The sequence below is a fragment of the Capricornis sumatraensis genome, chromosome 20 (genome assembly GCF_032405125.1).
Source record: "Capricornis sumatraensis isolate serow.1 chromosome 20, serow.2, whole genome shotgun sequence".
NCBI classification, from domain to species: domain Eukaryota; kingdom Metazoa; phylum Chordata; class Mammalia; order Artiodactyla; family Bovidae; genus Capricornis; species Capricornis sumatraensis.
The window spans coordinates 35031108-35051117 of NC_091088.1; the positions used below are offsets into that span (position 1 = coordinate 35031108).

The following is a 20010-nucleotide window of genomic DNA, read 5'->3' on the forward strand; positions in this document are numbered from 1 at the left end:
TATACTGAACTGAAGGAGTGAAGACAACACTTCTCATCTTATCTCTATATTAAGGAAATGTACCTCAAAATTCTCTCCGAACTATTTATTTGCTATGGAGTGTCGGTAGATTATATAACTTGAAGAGGTTCCCACTCTGTGTATTATTTTGTTTTCTGTTTTTTTTTTTTTTTTTCTCTTGTTTTAAACATTAAGTAAATTGTGACGTCTCAGACTTTTGATCTAATGCATCTGTGGAAATGTTCAATGATAGTTTTGTCTTTCATAGACAATTAAATATAACATTAAATTATTTTTGTATTTGTATGATGAACCATGTTAATTAAAGTATTTCTTATTAATACACTATTAGATTTCACTGATCTTTTATGGGGAAAATAAACGAGTCTGTAACTGTCAGTTTTTAGTTTATCCCTGCTAAGTTTTAAGATACAAGACTATGTCTTCTTGAGGCTCTTTGGGTCTGTCCTGCCTGCCTGCATTGCACTACTGATATTATTTTTTTCCTGTACGTTCTATCTCTCAGCTATGGACTAGCTGAGGAACAAACTTTTTCTGTACTACAAAGCTTGATAAATATTTTTGTACCTTTCTCCAAACTCAGGAAGCATTAATTATTTTGACTCAACGTTCTTATAGCAATTTGAGAGTGCTAAACTTATTTCAAATCCCAATGCTGTGATTTAAAAAAAATAATTAATTAAATTTAAAAAAAATTTAATTCATTGTATGGTGCCACAGAAACTACATGCTCTCAAGGAAAGAGACTGTTTTTGGCCAACCCCCATGACATCAAGTAAAGGACTTACAGCTTAATAAGTGCATAACAAGTCAGGTGCATTCTTTTAAAATAGCTTTTTATATAAGAATGTCTTATAAGATGTTTTCCTCCGGACTGATGCCGCTTCAGTTCTGTGCACCCAGGTTAGAGATACCAAGGGAACATTTCATGCAAAGATAGGCTTGATAAAGGATAGAAATGGTATGGACCTAACAGAAGCAGAAGATACTAAGAAGAGGTGTCAAGAATACACAGAAGAACTGTACAAAAAAGACCTTCATGACCAGGATAATCATGATGGTATAATCACTCACCTAGAGCCAGACATCCTGGAATGTGAAGTCAAGTGGGCCTTAGGAGGCATCACTACAAACAAAGCTAGTGGAGGTGATGGAATTCCAGTTGAGCTGTTTCAAATCCTGAAAGATGATGCTGTGAAAGTGCTGCACTTAATATGCCAGCAAATTTGGAAAACTGAGTAGTGGCCACAGGACTGGAAGAAGTCAGTTTTCATTCCAATCCCAAAGAAAGACAATGCCAAAGAATGCTCAAACTACCACACAATTGCACTCATCTCACACCTAATAAAGTAATGCTCAAAATTCTCCAAGCCAGGCTTCAGCAGTACATGAACCGTTAACTTCCAGATGTTTAAACTGGTTTTAGAAAAGGCAGAGGAACCAGAAATCAAATTGCAAACATCTGCTGGATCATTGAAAAAGCAAGAGAGTTCCAGAAAAAGACCTATTTCTGCTTTATTGACTATGCCAAGGCCTTTGACTGTGTGGATCACAATAAACTGTGGAAAATTCTGAAAGAGATGGGAATACCAGGCCACCTGACTTGCATCTTGAGAAACCTATATGCAAGTCAGGAAGCAACAGTTAGAACTGGACATGGAACAACAGACAGGGTCCAAAGAGGAAAAGGAGTATGTCAAGGCTGTATATTGTCACCCTGCTTATTTAATTTATATGCAGAGTACATCATGAGAAACGCTGGGCTGGAAGAAGCACAAGCTGGAATCAAGATTGCCAGGAGAAATATCAATAACCTCAGGTATGCAGATGACACCACCCTTAAGGCAGAAAGTGAAGAAGAAGAACTAAAGAGCCTCTTGATGAAAGTGAAAGAGGAGAGTGAAAAAGTTGGCTTAAAGTTCAACATTCAGAAAACTAAGATCATGGCATCTGGTCCCATCACTTCATGGGAAATAGATGGGGAAACAGTGGAAACAGTATCACACTTTATTTTTTAGGGCTTGAAAATCACTGCAGATGGTGACTGCAGCCATGAAATTAAAAGACTTACTCCTTGGAAGAAAAGTTATGACCAACCTAGATAGCATATTCAAAAGCAGAGACATTACCTTGCCAACAAAGGTCCATCTAGTCAAGGCTGTGGTTTTTCCAGTGGTCATGTATGGAGGCAAGAGTTGGACTGTGAAGAAAGCCAAGTGCTGAACAATTGATGCTTTTGAACTGTGGTGTTGGAGAAGACTCTTGAGAGTCCCTTGGACTGCAAGGAGTTCCAACGAGTCCATTATGAAGGGATCAGCCCTGGGTGTTCTTTGGAGGGAATGATGCTAAAGCTGAAACTCCAGTACTTTGGCCACCTCATGCAGAGTTGACTCATTGGAAAAGACTCTGATGTTGGGAGGGATTGGGGGCAAGAGGAAAAGGGGATGACAGAGGATGAGATGGCTGGAGGGCATCACCGACTCGATGGACATGAGTCTGAGTGAACTCCAGGAGTTGGTGATGGACAGGGAGGCCTGGTGTGCTGCGATTCATGGGTTCACAAAGAGTCGGACATGACTGAGTGACTGAACTGAACTGAACTGAAAGCCCTTCAACTTCTAGAGGACCAGATGGACTTACCAGTAAGTGGCAGTTAAAGAAAAAGAGAGAGAGAGAGAGATTTGTGTGGGTGTGTATTTTTCTGATATATATATATAGCAGGAGGAAATGGCAACCCACTCCAGTATTCTTGCCTGGAGAATCCCACGGATGGAAGAGCTTGGTGGGCTACAGTCCACGGGTCGCAAAGAGTCGGACATGACTGAGCAACTTCACTTTCACTTTCTATATATGTATTTTCTTTTTTCAGTTGAGTTCAGTTCAATCTTTCAGTCATGTCCGACTCTTTGCAACCCCATGAACTGCAGCACGCCAGGCTTCCCTGATCATCACCAACTCCTGGATTTAACCAAACTCATGCCATCGAGTTGGTGATGCCATCCAACCATCTCATCCTCTGTCGTCCTTTTCTCCTTCTGCCTTCAATCTTTCCCAGCATCGGGGTCTTTTCCAATGAGACAGTTCTTTGCATGAGGTGGCCAAAGTATTGGAGTTTAGCTTCAGCATCAGTCCTTCCAATGAACACCCAGGGCTGATCCCTTCATAATGGACTCGTTGGATCTCCTTGTAGTCCAAGGGACTCTCAAGAGTCTTCTCCAACACCACAATTCAAAAGCATCAATTCTTCAGTGCACAGCTTTCTTTATAGTCCAACTCTCACATCCATACATGCCTACTGCAAAAACCATAGCCTTGATTAGACGGACCTTTGTTGGCAACGTAATGTCTCTGCTTTTGAATATGCTATCTAGGTTGGTCATAACTTTTCTTCCAAGGAGTAAGTCTTTTAATTTCATGGCTGCAGTCACCATCTGCAGTGATTTTGGAGCCCAAAAAGTAAAGTCAGCCACTGTTTCCACTCTTTCCCCATCTATTTTCTATGAAGTGATGGGGCCGGATGCCATGATCTTCATTTTCTGAATGTTGAGCTTTAAGCCAACTTTTTCACTCTCCTCTTTCACTTTCATCAAGAGGCTCTTTAGTTCTTCTTCTTCACTTTCTGCCTTAAGGGTGGTGTCATCTGCATACCTGAGGTTATTGATATTTCTCCTGGCAATCTTGATTCCAGCTTGTGCTTCTTCCAGCCCAGCGTTTCTCATGATGTACTCTGCATATAAATTAAATAAGCAGGGTGACAATATACAGCCTTGACATACTCCTTTTCCTCTTTGGACCCAGTCTGTTGTTCCATGTCCAGTTCTAACTGTTGCTTCCTGACCTTCATACAGATTTCTCAGGAGGCAAATCAGGTGGCCTGGTATTCCCATCTCTTTAAGAATTTTCCAGTTTGTGGTGATCAGCACAGTCAAAGGCCTTGGCATAGTCAATAAAGCAGAAATAGATGTTTTTTCTGGAATTCTCTTGCTTTTTCGATGATCCAGTAGATGTTGGCAGTTTGATCTCTGGTTGGAAGTTCACGGTTAACATATTGCTGAAGTCTTGAGCATTAGTTTACTAGTGTGTGAGATGAGTGCAATTGTGCGGTAGTTTGAGCATTCTTTAGCATTGCCTTTCTTTGGGACTGGAATGAAAACTGACCTTTTCCAGTCCTGTGGCCACTGCTGATTTTCCAAATTTGCTGACATATTGAGTGCAGCACTTTCGCAGCATCATCTTTCAGGATTTGAAATAGCTCAACTGGAATTCCATCACTTCCATATATATTTTTAATCATAGCTAAGTCACAAAGAGCAAAATGTTTCTTCCCTATCCACTCCAAAGAAGAGGACACACCTGGGGATACTTCCTGGACAATGGATTATGTTTTCATTATAAAGCTACATGTGCTCTTTTCCTTGCTTTAAGATAATCATAGGTAAATATTTCAGGATATAACTCCATTAAGAAATGTTTCTTGTCAGTGAATCCATAACACTCCAGCCAAGAGTGAACTCACTAATGTGGAAACTTTTTATTTTCTGTTTCTCCGTTTCTAGAAAGCTAAAAAAATAAAATAATCAGACTGGCCAGACTTCTTCTGCTTGAGACTAATTATGTCATTTGTGTATTGATATATGGGGCTTCCCAGGTGGCGCTGATGGTAAAGAGCCTGCCTGGCAACTTAGGAGATGCTGGAGATGCAGGTTCGATGCCTGGGTTGGGAAGATCCCCTGGAGAAGGAAATGGCAACCCACTCCAGTATGCTCCCCTGGAGAATCCCATGAACAGAGGAGCCTGGTTGCTGCAGTCCATAAGATCACAAAGAGTTGGACATGACTGAAATGACTGAGCATGCATATAGAAGATATTAATCTATAGAAGAATAAAAGTATAGTAATATTTTCTAGAAGGTCCTTTATGTACTGTCTGTAGGGATTTTTACAGGGCTCTAAATTCTGTCATCCCTTCTGTTGTGGATGATTAGTGGAATCAGGGTGTCTATTTTGAAAACCAGATCATCTCTGAGTCATCCTAATTTTCTATAAATGGCCTCACCCATAACATAGTTATTCAGGTCAAAACAATAGGGCTTACTTTAAGTATCCTTTTTTTCTTTGTTTCGCACATCCCATACAAGTGTTAATACTGTCACTTGTAATTCCAAAATGTGTCTGGGTCTATCCATTTCTTTGCATTGACTACTTCAGTAGTCAAAGCGAAGACAATCTCTTGCACCATTCTCCTATCTGGGTTTCTGCTTTCACTTTTTATAATCCCATTTCCATGCCAGAACCAGAGTGATCTTTTAAAAATGTAAGCTATGTCATGTCATTCTTTACCTTTAGATCCTTTCAGTCACCTCCTCTTTGATGTAAAGTGACCATGAGCTCCTTATCCTGGTTGAAAAGGACTTGTGTAGTATGGTCTCTGCCCAACTCTCCACAGCATATTGTCACGCCCACCCTCTTCTGCTGTGGTCTATGTATCCTTATCATTTCTAGCCCATTGATTTAGTGCAGCAGAACAACAAACACAAGCTGTTCCTTAGACCTTAATGGAGTTTGTTCTTATCTTGGTGACTTCATATAGGAACTCAAGTATCACTCCATCCATTCTATGGATAATGCTCAGTGTTCCATCCATTTTATGTTCTGTTGTGTGATCTTTTTCTCTTCTTTATTTCTACTCACTTACATTTCTTCTATGTCATCAAGTCTTTGGAGAAGCATATCCCTCATATTGCCTGTCCTGTTTACTGCTGTATTCGTAGCACTCAGATTAGTGGCAAATCTTAGGCATGCATTTGTAAAATAAATAGGGATATTAGAAGTTTTGTCATACGGAGAATTTCATACGGTAAAAAGCACTAGCAGTAAAGTCCTTTGAGAGATTTATCCCAGCAGCACAATTCATTTTCAAGTGCCTGGACCTGACCTGATCTTACTTACTGATGCTCCCAGTGTACTGACCTGCTCTGTTCAAGATTCACTCTAACATTGTCTCTAGCAGGATACTGAACTGTGGCAGGGTTAGATTTATTTCTCTGAACTTTCATAGAACTGCCTATTCACCTTTTCCAAATAGACAAATCCAATGTTTTATTATTCATTTGTTTCTGTAATTTATCCAATTTTCCTTGTCTTGGAAAGGCAAGGAAGTGCTCTATGATTATAGGATCTAACACATATTTTGTAAAGGAATTTAGAAAGATATATATATATTTAAGCTTATTTGCAATATAGTTATTTGTAGCTCTGTCCTTGAACCTAGATAATCCATTCATTCTTGCAACAATTAGACTTGACCAGTATGGAACAGTTCTCAAACTTTAGAGGCTGAATTAAAGAAAATCAGAAAAAAATTGGTGAAGTGATAATGAGTGAATGCATGGATTAGAGAGAGAAGGATGCTGGTGACTCCGGTTGTGTTCAGTTAGACCATGGTTGTCAAACCCTGGCTCATTTTTATAAGGAGTCACAGAGTGGTCCTGGATATTTTTGCATGCACAGAGGAGATCTGAAGAATTCAGATTTACCCTCAGTGACCTTTCATTTTATTTTCTTGTCTGAATCTCTGCATTTGTTGAAACTTTTGTTTTCTACAGTTTCCCCCTCAGACAGCATACTGTGCTATTCCTTCTGACAACCCTTCTTCTGTCATCTGTGGATAATAATAGAGGCATCTATGATCGACTAATAAAGAAACCTGTGAGAGATAACACTTCCCCTCAAAATGTATATCATATAATGGCAGGTAACTCGAGTTAGGGGAAGAGAAAACCAAACACCACTTCCTTCAGCAAATGCCTGCTAGCCTTGCAACCCAGATGGAACTACTGCAAATAGAAGAGAAGAGAGCATGCACCAAAATCACCGCTTCCCAGAACTGGTAATGAGCTAGAAGACCAGAGTTTGATTCCTGCCTCTTTCACTTATTAGGTGTGTAATTTAACAAGAAAAATCCCTTAAGACTTCACTGAAACTCATTTTGCTTGTCCCCAAAACATGCTGCCATTTAGGCAAGCATAGAACTCCTATAAGCTTGAGTATCCATGAAGATGTCAGTAACCTATCCATGTGATCTTTTAATCGTTTCCCCCTCTTGGTGTTGGTTTTGAAAAGCTTTGTTTACTGCAACCAATCCTTTGGTCTCATCTTATTTGAAAACTTCTCCTTGTAGACTTTCCATTTAGAGTCACATTTTCCCTCCTCAGTTCTTCCCATATCGCTGTGTATAACTCGGTTACTATTTCTTGTCATTACAAGCCTCGTTATAATCACAGAAAGTGTTTTTTAGTTAAAAGTTATGGGCTTTACTTTTGCAGCAAACATGAATGGACTTAGAGAATGTTATACCAAGTGAAGTAAGTCAGACAGAGAAGGAGAAATATCGTATGACATCTCTTATGTGTGGAATATAAAAAGAAATGATACAAATGAGGTTGTTTACAAAACAGATACAGAGTCACAGACTTAGAAAGCGAATTTATGGTTGCCCAGGGTAATGGTGGAGGGAAAGGGTAGTGAGGGAGTTTGGGATGGGCACGTACACACTGCTATATTTAAAATTGGTAACCAACAAGTACCTACTCTATAGCACAGGAAACTCCGTTCAGTGTTATGTGTCAGCATGGATGGGAAGGGAGTTTGAGGGGAGAATGGATACATTTATATATATCTCCAAGTCCCTTTGCTATTCACCAGAAACTATTACATTGTTTGTTAATCGGCTATACCCCAATACAAAATAAAATAAATAAATAAAAGGAATATAACAATTTAAAAAAAGACAGAAAGGCACAGGCTTTAGTGTCAGACCAACCTAAGTTTAAAGCTAGATGCAAATAACTGTTTACAAGGCCATGCTTCAAAAATTAGCTTAGGCAATATTCATTAGTTCATTTTTTTATACATAAAGTAAATAAATATATAAAATTTTAAACTATAAATTTTATAAGTAAATCATTTGGCAATCTTTTATAAATAAATCATTTGGCAATGCCATCTCATATAATCTTTCCGTATTAGCTACATAGCCCAGTTATTGAGCAGCATGATGCTCAGTGTTCGTCGGAGACACATTTCTCTTTCCGTTTAGATAGACCATCAAATCAGGGGGGTTTTAAATGGCATGACCTCTGTAATACTAGCATTGGGTGGAAAATACTGGGACTAGAATATGTTTAATGTCAAAAGTACATCAGATAAACGATAACAACAAAAATTACACGAGGTGATATACAGATGTGTGTTGACTAAGTAGAAAATAATGAAAATAAACCCTAGTACAGATAAAATAATCATCATAAAGAGCAACAACCACAGTGACAATGATACATGCCGCACCATTTGGCCGACTGAGTAACTTTGCAAAGGTGCTTTGCATAGCAAAAGACAAAGTATTGGAATAGAGGAAAATTTAAAAGTACATTGAAAACTACATTTCTTGTGAAATACGTTCTACAGTTATTGTCTCCACAGAAACACAATATAAAAAATATCTAATCCAACTTCACAATGTTATGCATTTCATTCTAATGTCAGGTACCACGGTCATTATTTTGTTCTTAAATAAAAACCAGCCTTTAAAATCCTTTACCTTCAGTACAATTTCTTTCAAAGTTAGGTTCAGAAAAACAAAAAGCCACCACTCCAGGTTTTTGGTAGTATGTGATTGTGAGAAGAAAAGTTGCAAATATAAATTTATTTCTAAAAACTTGAAGATATCTGTGTGTATAAATATATATGTGTGTATATATACAGTCTTTTGATGTTGATATTTATGTTTAAATTGTGCATTTATATAGCTTTTATAGTGATGCTCACTGTTACCTTATTTTTTGACTGACAATGATGGGATTTCAGTCATGCTCAGCCTTTCCAACAGTGCCAGTGATGGGATTTTTTGAAATCTTATTACTGGTTGCACTGCCTTGATCTCAGATGGAACTTTCAATCAAAAAGGCAATCAGAAGGTTATACATTCGTGAGATTCCCTGCAAAGCCAGTGATCGCATAATACAACTTGTTGGAAAGGCCTACTTGCCTCCAGTCCTTATGTGGCTATAGAGAGTAATCGGCTACTTAGCTCTCAGCACTTGCTTTTCCTTCTCCAAAATACAGCATAGCCCAGAACTCTGTGGGGTCTCAGTGTGGAATCTGGCTGCTCCTAGGAGATTTCCAAGTTTCACACAGAGACTTGTCTTGCTTTAAGCATCTGATTAAGCAAACTCTCCCAAAGACACATTTGGCTCTTTCTAAGCATTCTTGTTTCACTAGTGATGTCAGTGAATCTAAGTTTTATTTTATATACATATGAACACTCACCCACACACTTCTGCAAGACACTTTTACTGTAAAGTTTATTTCCTAGAAATAGCAATTCTGCATGGCACTGCTACCCACCCCAGTATTCTTGGGCTTCACTTATGGCTCAGCTGTAAAGAATCCGCCTGCAATGCGGGAGACCTGGGTTCAGTCCCTGGGTTGGGAAGATTCCCTGAAGAAGGGAAAGGCTACCCACTCCAGTACTCTGGCCAGGAAAATTCCATGGACTGTATAGTCCATGGGTTTGCAAAGAGTCGGACACGACTTAGCAACTTTAAATGTAATAAACGGCAATTCTAACACTTGGATTTTATTTCTAGCATTTTTAAATCATCCTATTATTAATATAAACTTTTAAGTCTTATTACAGTACTCATGAAATATTATTATAAAGAATTGCCTCAATACTCTTTAGTGTACATGTATGGATATTTAAAAGAAATTTCTGCAATTTTATTTGATCAAATAGTGAACAAGGTTGAGGCTGAATTGATCCTATATGGTGTCCAGTCACCCAGGGATGCCTCAGTTCCCAGGCAGGAAACTTGGATTGTGAAGTAGGCAAAGGGAGATAATTTTGTCTCACTGGTTCTTCTCCAGTATTTAGAGAACCCTTGGGTGGGATAAATTTAAAGAAAGGCGGAAAAAAATCTAATGCTTGGAACACAGTAAAGATCTATAGACACATTAAAATGCCTATGGACTGAATAAGCATTTCATTTGCAAAATAACTGCACATGTATATGTAAGACATATGTCAGTATTGCTGCGATAGAAAAACTTTGCGATAGATAGAACTTTGTTGTTCAGTCTCTAAGTTGTGTCTGATTCTTAGTGACCTCATGAGCTGCAGCACTCCAGGCTTCCCTGTCCTTCACCATTTCCTAGAGTTTGTTCAAACTCATGTCCTTTGAGTTGGTGGTACCATCCAACCATGTCATCCTCTGTCACCCCCTTCTCCTCTTGCCCTCAATCTTTTCCAGCATCAGGGTTTTCCCAGTGAGTCAGCTTTTTGCCAACAGTATTGCGGTGACAAAGAATGCACAGAGGCAGAACTAGTCACTCTGGTATACTCAAATCCTAAAAGTCTGAGTAGCACCCCCTCAACCTCTTGATGCAGGAAGTTTTAGCAATTCTACTGCTAAAGTAAAAAGTACTTTTAAGTCAATGAGGAGTGTGAGTGTGTGTATATATTCTTCAGATCTTTATTTAAAGTCATGGTTGCATGCATGCTTGCTCAGTCATGTTTGACTCTTTGAGACCGCATGGACTGTAGCCCGCCAGGCTCCTCTGTCCATGGGATTTCCCAGGCAAAAACACTGGAGTGGGTTGCCATTTCCTCTTCCAGGGGATCTTCGCAACCCAGGGATAGAACCCACCTCTCGTGAATTGTCAGGTGGATACTTTACAACTGAGCCACCCTGGAAGCCCATACTTATTTATATTTTAGGCACTCTAAAAGTGTAGTTCAGCCTTGTATGAATATGGTATAATATACTTGATCCCATATTATAAAACCTTAAACGGGCTTTTAAGCACAGTCAGCATAATAGTGGCAAAGAAAATCAACAATAAAACCACACTTTATTTCTCTCTTTTTGGGCAAAGCAAATTTTCAGATAAGACTGAACAACCTGTATGCCGAATAATATCTCCTGCCCATGAAAATCACCCTATGAAGATTATCTTATTTACTGGCAAGATCCGAGGATATGGATATTATATTCCTGAAAAAAAGTGTCATTTTTGTTAGATATGTTTGTATGCCTGTAACCTATGCCATTTCACTGATAAGTACACTAGAAATGAGTCTAGTATGCAAGGGATAACTGAAGTAGTAATTTAGTGCACACATTGGACGAGAATGTATGTCATCATCAGAATGTTAATTTTGGTTACTACTACAACTACTATTGATGATCTACATTTACCAAGTATTTATTTTAGTCACTGTGGCAAGTCCCAGTGTACATGAAAGATGAAAGTCATTTTAGGTCATCATTTTCACCTTAAGAAAAAGAGTTCAATAGTCAAAGTGATAAGTATTAAAGATAAACTATTCTCAGGCAAAGAAACTCAGTAAGGGGTCAGTTAAGTTGCTGAGCACTGGGAGGTTGTAAATGCTAAATGTAATATTTAAACATTTTAGTTGATCAGTCGTGTCCGACTCTTTGCGACCCCATGGAATGTAGCCCGCCAGGCTCCTCTGTCCGTGGGATTCTCCAGGCAAGAATACTGGAGTGGGTGGCCATGCCCTCCTCCAGGGGATCTTCCCAACCCAGGGATTGAACCCAGGTCTCCCACATTGCAGGCAGATTCTTTACCATTTGAACCACCAGGGAAACCCTATTTAAACATTTTAAATCCATGTAGTCAATCCAGAATTTGGTGCCTTTGGATTTCCAGCTAAAGCCCTGCTTCTCTCAGGCAACCCCCAAGCCAATGACTGAGGTGGCAGGGGAACTGGAGGCTATTTTTGCCCAATGAGAGATTCCTCTCACGGGACCCCCTCAGAACTCCCATTTTGTCTGACAAAAGTTTGTCAGGTCTGCATTGCACTCTAAGGTTCTCTTGCCAAATCCTGCTTCCTAATCTCCTCACTTTGACGTTTTAAAATCTGCGTCCTTGTCTGAAAAAGTTCCCCGCACAATCCTGTTTCCTTTCTTTTACCTTTTCCTCCTAACTCCGCTTTAGCACTTGTTTCCAGGAGGACCCCAGCTAGCAGAGCTGAACTAGCCTTACCAGATACCATGTTCCTGCCCATGTTCCTTTAATGGCCCTGTTGCTATCTTCCTGTGTGATCATAACCAAGCTATTTCTCATCTCTGGTTCTTTATCATAAAGACCCTTGAAATAAAAAGTGATCCATGGGATGGTGTTGTTGAACCTTCTAGAATTGTAGTGAGAGTTGATGACTCTGTTAATCGATTTCCATCTGATTGGAAAAAAAAAAGTGATGACAACAAAGGTATTTATAAAAATATATTTCACAAAGTAGGAAACAATACAGGAGTTTCTCTGAATACAATACATGGAGTAAATAAACAATATTGCGTTAAAGCAAAGTAGAAAATTAAAATGATCTGCATGTAGTACTTGAGTTTTATCATACATTTTCTACTCCTAAATGGCAGGTTTGCATTACAAATTGAATACGCTCACATCTTCTAGTGCAGTTCTGTTTTGGAGTCTAAGACGTTCTGTGCATCATCATGAAGATCAGGGAGAGAAGTGCTAAAAACAGAAGCAGTAAAATTATGTACAAATCAGTTCCTGCTCTAAAACAGTGGGATCAACTTGAAGCATGTTTATTGGGCAGGGCATTATGTAGATATCTAAAACTCTAGAGTTTAAATATTCACATGAATCAATATACTTTCAGATGTTTGTGCTTGTTGTAAAAACACCAAATACTAGGATTATGAACAAAATAGAAAACAGTCCAAAAGTTTCTCTGGGAAAATGCTGTTCCTGCCATCACCAGTCACAATAACAGTTTCTACTCTAAAGAGACTATTAGCTTCCCTTTGATAATATTGCCTGCCATACTCATCTCATCAAAATGTACATGTATTAAACATTCATTGTATATATATTTATATAAAACAATCTAAAGGATTATTAATGGATATAATTTAGTTTTTTTTTATATAGTCCCTTAATCTATAAATTACCAACCTTAATAAATAAAAGCATTAATGGACATCAATAAAATATTTATTTTGAGGATTAAACAAATAAATTCACGCGCTAGCAGTAAAACCATCTGCCTCTTATGTAGTCCACTGTGTAACACAGTTTCTCTTTGTGTCCTTGTGGGAGAAGGTGAACTGGAGGGGAAGAGTAATCTTGGTTCCAGAGAACAGGCCCATTCGAATGAGATTTCTCTCCTCCCACCACTGAGCTGGCAGTCCCCACTCTGGAATGGATTACAAACATGAATATTTTAAGGCTCGACACAATATTTAAAGATGCTATTCCGTCTCTGATGACTGGGGCCAACAATTATGTACAATGTGTGGTCAGCGTACCGTATAATCTAGGAGGCCTCCCAAAACTCCAAAAAGTCAGCATGTACAGCAGACCAAGTATTGCTTTATCATTAGTGGCAGGATCCTTGCAGGCGAAGGGGAAAAAACCATTTGCATTTATAAAAATCCTCGCAGAAGACACATAGCAGCAAATTTCTTGCAGGTCCATTTTTCTAAGAAAGCACCTTTTTAATTTTGATTTTTTTCCTCTTTATCTGCCATTCCTCTAAGGAGGAGCCAGGATCCCAATCTTTGTCTCTGGTGGACAGGTAAATATCAAATATCCAAAGACTTCTAGACACTCCACATAATTTAATTCACACTCCACAAGATTTATAACCTCCTAACATATACTTTTTTATTTTTATTATTAACTTTTTGGTTCAACAGTAAAATGTAGTTGAGTTTATAGATGATTGGTGCTAAACTTGCCTCTAAAACAAATAGCCACACTGGTTGTATCTAAGGGGAGTGACCCTAGAATATTACAGAATGCTCAGTTCCCTTTGATTTATGTATTATAATCCACTGTCAAGTTTCTTTGTCACTTTCACCGACAGAGTAGAGTTCGCCCAGTCTCTTAAAGCGGGGACCCCAGTCACTGAGGTAGTCAAAATTCTGGTCCGAGTCTGAGGTGGTGGACTCCAAGGAGCTGAGGGAGCCTGCCACGGACCCTCGGCCTTCATAGCCGTAAATCTGAATGGAGTCATATGGTGGGGCTGTGGGGTCATTATCTGCCTCATGTAGCCGCACGTTTATAAATTCATCCACATCAACACCATTTGGAACTGGTGCAAGCCCTTGCCTTGGCATAAACTGCAAATCTGGTTTAATATCTTTACGGGGTAAAAATCCATTAATTCCATCTGGGTTTTGTAAAGTTGCAATGTCAAAAGCCTCTGTGTCTTCTTCCCCTCCTCCTTCGTCATCATAGCGAATGATGTTTTCTCTCACGTCTTCATCATCTTTGATAATGAGTGGCTCGTTTTTGTGTCGCCGCAGAGTTACAAACAGCACCACGATGACTGTAGGAAAAAGACAAAATAACAATTAGCCAGACAGACATATAATTTCACAAGTAACACATTGTGTATTTTGAGCAAGGGGCATTATTTAAAAACTTATGAACATGTAACTTTCATGCATTCATTTGGGAATTAAGTAAAGTGCCTTTCTGAAGTATGGGCACTGAATTATGAGTGAATACTATTCTAAGTTGCTTCTATTTATTGAATGGTGATGAAGAGACTGGGTTAATATAACAAGTTTGCATCTATTTATGGTGAAGGCTACATTTAATACCCCTGGGAGCTCTGGGGTGAATGATGCAAAATGCGAAATAGCACAGATAGCATGGGTGACTCGCTGTGTGTCTTGGGCAGGTCATTCAATACTTTTTGACTCCACGCCTCTCTTCTGTAAATAAAAAGGAGCTGAATAGATGACATCGAGTATGTTTTGTGTTTTTCTAATAAGTTCTTCAAGACTGCTTCCAATAAAATAATGTTCATCCACAGACAAAGTGCTATATTAAGGTGAATGTCAGCTTTGAATGGGCAACTTCTTCTCTTGTGTGAAAGTGCTAGTTTTCCTCTACCTGGTAAAGTAGAACTAAAGGTGGGGAAAGGGAGAGGAATGCATTAAAAAAAAAAAAAAAACAGATCAGCCAAACCAAACTTGGGCTAATGGCATCAAATATGGAAGGAAATGATGCTCAAAACAAGATACTGGGTGAGCAGAACTGATGTAACCAGGAAGGTAGTAACTGACATAACCTTTTTCCAAGGGCAGGATAAGATGTATGAATAACTTCTCTTTTGTGTCCTCTTACTGTCTAATGTCATTTTTATAATTGAATTCTTTAGCAGAAAAGTTACAAAAACATTTTCTTAATTTGCAGTCTTCATCTTAATTTGATTTTAGTATCAAGAAAACTGAGAAACACAATGCAGTTTTGAGGAAAAGGTATTTTTTGTTTGCTTGTTTGCTTTCATCTTATCTCACTAAATTTTGTGATTGGATGGATTCAGCAACCCAATCCATACACTATTTAGATAAAAGAGTATTTTGGACATATGAGAGCCCCCTCTTGAAGTAAACTGGTGTGCATCAGAAGCCCTGCAGGTCTTTTTATGTAGCAGTTGCTGTTATAACCACATAAAGGTCCATCCCCACTTCCACCACAACTATTTGTAGTTTATCTTTTCACGGGTGATGGAATTGAAAAAGGCAATGAACATTTCTCTCCAACCGGACATTTACTATTGCAATCCTTTTTTTTCCCTCTTGGTGACCTCAAAGCTTGAAGAAGTGGAAAAGAGTTTTTCTTCCAAAGAATATTGACTAGGATTTTCTAGGTCGAGTTAGGGGGTCTCTGTCCTTATTTACAGTCATTTATGAACCAGAAAAATGGTGACCATTAGGCTATGAAGAAAGTACATACCTAGCAGCAAAATGATGCATGCTAATATGGCGATTAAGGCGCCCATACTGAGTCCAATCGGAAGTACATAAGCTTCAACATTACAAGACTGGACAACGCCATCACTGCTACAGCCACAGACCCGGATGGTCAGGGTGCTAGTGCTGCTCAGCGGAGGATTCCCACTGTCACTGATTATGATTGGTAAGAGATAGACTTCTTGCTTCTGGCGGTTGAATCCATTATGCTTTGCCAAAATGCTGAGCGAGTTATCTGGAAAAATGAAAATTAAAATAGTTTGCATCATTTCAAAACGGCTGCCTGAACAACAGCCGTTTGTTTTTCTAGTTCATAAATCCTCTGCAATCCTCATGACAATCCCAGCTCCACTGAACCAGTCATGCTCTCTTCTTCTTCCCTTTTCCCATTTTCCCAATTGGCATGGGCCATACACACCCTAACAGGTTCAAAGACGATGGCCTCAGGATAAACTAATGGAGTTTTACCCTCACCTTGTAAATGCAAAGGATTTCTCTTGCAAAAATAATCTTCAAGTGTCCTTTTATAGAACACAAATTACCTGAAGTCCCCATAAATAAGTTTAATGTTCTTTATCTGGACAATGAAAACTAGACTATAATTTTACCACATTTGAAAGCCATATTTGAAAAGCTTTATGTTACAAGATAGACTTTATGACAGTATGGCATACAAAACAATGCACTTGATTCTCACAGGTCCCTATTAATATAAAAAGAGTCATTTACGCTCTAGGGCATTTACATTAAGATACACAAAAGTCCAATTTACTGCCAACTGGAGGAGATATGCCACATATTTTAAAATTCTGTAGAGAAGAGCTGTAGTGGTTACACAAATAAGAATTAAATGAGAAGTCATAGGAGCAGGTGATCCATTTTTCATGTATAAATTATATGGAAATGTATACTGTTTATCTGGAGCAACACTTAAGGACACTTAAGGGCATACTTCAGTTCAAAGTAGAACTGACTAGTGAGAAGTGATTGGTCCCATGGTAGCCCTATGAATCTCAAAATTTCACTCCCAAAATGAATTTCAACCGCAACTTTTTGTTGTCATTCATCCCTATGTCATGAACTGTAGCTATATATGTATATGTGTGTATATATATGTCTGTTTTCTCATTTCAATTAATGAAAGACATAGGGTTATTCAGATGGGAACACTGATTATTTCATACTGATATTCAAGCCAAAACAAATAAATGTAACTTTGATTAATGTGTGCAGTACTATTTGGGCAAAATGATTATTTCAGGGGGATTTTTTCAAATATTGACAAGTTTGCAGACCCCAGAACATTTGTCTGCCTCATTGTTGCATTTTAAGGCAGACATTCCAAACCACTGTGGTACAGTTCCTGGTTATAGATGCCCCAGTGATTTCTAGAATACTCAAATACATGAACAGATACTCCACTCAAATGATTTTTAGGTAAATGTGTTAAATCTTCTGTACCATATAGTACAATGTGTGGTGCTATGCTGTGTTTGGGCTTCCCTTGTAGCTCAGTCGGTAAAGAATTTGCCTGCAGTGCAGGAGACCCGGGTTCGATCCCTGGGTTGGGAAGATCCCCTGGAGAAGGAAATGGCAACCCACTCCAGTATCCTTGCCTGGAAAATCTCATAGACAGAGGAACTTGGTGGATTGCAGCCCATGGGGTCGCAAAGAGTAGGGCACGACTGAGTGACTAACACACACATGCTGTGTTTAATTGCTCAGTTGTGTCTGACTCTTTGCAACCCCGTGGACTATAGCCCACCAGGCTCCTCTGTCCACGGGGATTCTCCAGGAAAGATTAGTGAAGTGGGTTGCCATGCCCTCCTCCAGGGATCAAACCCAGGTCTCCTGCATTGCAGGCGGATTCTTTACCATCTGAGCCACCAGGGAAGCAAATACCAGAATTCAAGAAATGTGACACACTTTCCCTAAAATAAATGTATAAATTATATTTGTCTTTGCTTTAAGATATATGCAGACCTACAGTGTCTTGATAGTAAGCAGTTAGAGAGAAAAAAAAAATCTCTGAGTTCACTTTTTTTTTCTAAGTTATTTCTGATTGTGTCTCATTATTTAGTAATTTGAAAAGTGAAAAGAGGTCTCTAGTGGAAGTAAGCAGTGATATTCCAAATGATCTAGTAATCTTTATTTCCATGGCACAGAAGGAAATGCCAGTAAGCTAAAAGCAGGAGAACATTATCTCAAAACAGATACCAAATATATAGCTGTGTGTGTTATATTTCCAGAAAGTGTGAGACAAGTTTGAGTACAGCTAATTAGTACAAGGAATATTTGTGGATGATTTCATATACCATAGTTCAAAACAGAAGATGGGAATTGTTCTTCAAGATGCAATTAATAGAATTACAATGGAGGTTTTTGTCTTTTTGTGGTTAACATTATTTATATGAAAAACTATCTTTGCATAGTCTCTCTTTAAACAATCTATAATGATACTGCAGCAGGAGTATTACTCATTGCAGAACAAAGCTATCTCCTTTATTACTTAGAAAAGCATTGATGGGTCTTAGACCTAACTCACACTTATTTTTTTCTTTTACTATTCCTGGTATCTGCATATGTTGCTCTCTTTCTATATAAAGAAAAATTCCTAAGTAAAGGAAGTTCACGGGTCATTTATGATAACTTTCACCTGCTACCTCCAGGCAAAGTCAAGTGCCTATTTGCCTATTAATATTTTTTACCATATTTTCAGTTGGTATTTACATTTATTATTAATTATTTTATTAGGCCAAATTGAATTGTCATTATTTCACAACCCCCCAAAACCCATTGAATATTAGCAGTTTCACATACTTCAAATTCAGGTATTTGAAATACATATTCCTTCTAAATTGCATGTTGCAAATATGTTCAATAAAGTTCTGCTTTATTTCTTTAAAACATATGATGCCTTTTCATTTTATTAAAATTTTAATCTCAGTGTAGTCAATTTTATCAGTCTCTTTAATGATTTGTAATTTAGCCTTATTTTTTAAATTATTAATTACATAAAAATTACTTTTCATAAGATGTTGCCTTTCACATTTAAGCAATTGTATAGTATCGATATTTTTCTGTACTGATCATTGATTTTCCCAAGGTTAATTGTGGAGTAATTTATCTCTTACCAACTAACATTCAATTCTCATTTCTCACAAATCAAAATTTTGTGTATCTTCATCCTTTTAGGCTCTCTATTATGTTCCAGAGCTCTGTTTTTCTAATCTTGTATCAATACTATGCTTTCTATGTATGAAAAATTCATAATAAATCATGATGTTTGTTTTTTCAATTATGTTCTTCTTTAGGAATATTTCAGTTATTCTTGCTCATTTGCTAATCTCTGACAAATGCAGAATAGATTACCAAGTTCCATGAACATTCCTATAAGAGTTTTACTTGAAATTATATTAAGATGTAAATAAATTAAGAGAATTGACAACTTTAGTCTTTTATATCAAGTCTGTGTTTCTTTTTATTTAATATATTTTAAAGTGTTTTTATTTTAGCTGCAAGATATTTTCACATATTTCATTACACTTAATATTATATATATATAGTTGCTTTAGTACTTATTACCTTTTTAATATTATATTTTTATCTCATTGTTGCTAGTATATAAAATATAACTTTCATATTGGATTTAATTTCAGCCACCCTTTAAAACATTTTTTTTTTTACTTACAAGAATATATCTTAAAACAGAGATACATATGAGGAGCATGATAATGTGGAGAATTCCACAGTGGAACTGGAATTACAGTTTATGAAACTTATAAAATAAAATTTAAGCAAACTTAAATAGTTCTGGAGAAGGGCACCAAACAGAGAAACATTGATTCAGGAAGCGTAGTAGAGCCTGGTAGGAATGACTTGAGTATGGTGTTCCAACTACAACCTGGTAGCTAGCTTCTTCACCCTTCTCTCAGCTCTGCAAGGTGGAAACTGTACTCCAAACTGGTCCAGCCAAGAGCACAGAGCTTCCTCCCTGCCACAGCTAGCAGTTGCAGGGTGGTGTCACCAGTTCTCACCCTGCTCCTAACTACCTCTTGACAGACTGGGTTCTGAGTCGGTGTGGACAAGGCAGGGTCCCTTTCTTCCTTGCTGCCCCTGCTTGTGCAGCAGAGGCTCTACCTTGGCAAGGCTTCACGGGGAATTCAGAGCTT

At 38.1% G+C, this 20010-nt stretch overlaps 1 protein-coding gene across 1 annotated transcript in view; it reads right to left on the reverse strand.

The window, feature by feature from the left end:
* Window positions 1–13909: 13909 nt before the first annotated feature.
* Window positions 13910–20010, reverse strand: part of CDH8 (cadherin 8) — a 375808-nt gene continuing 369707 nt past the window's right edge. Inside the window, exons 10-11 of the mRNA XM_068991808.1 lie at window positions 15822–16073; window positions 13910–14403 (exon numbers count right to left, since the gene is read on the reverse strand). Of these exons, the coding sequence (XP_068847909.1) occupies window positions 13910–14403; window positions 15822–16073 (746 nt within the window). The remainder of the gene's footprint in view (window positions 14404–15821; window positions 16074–20010) is intronic.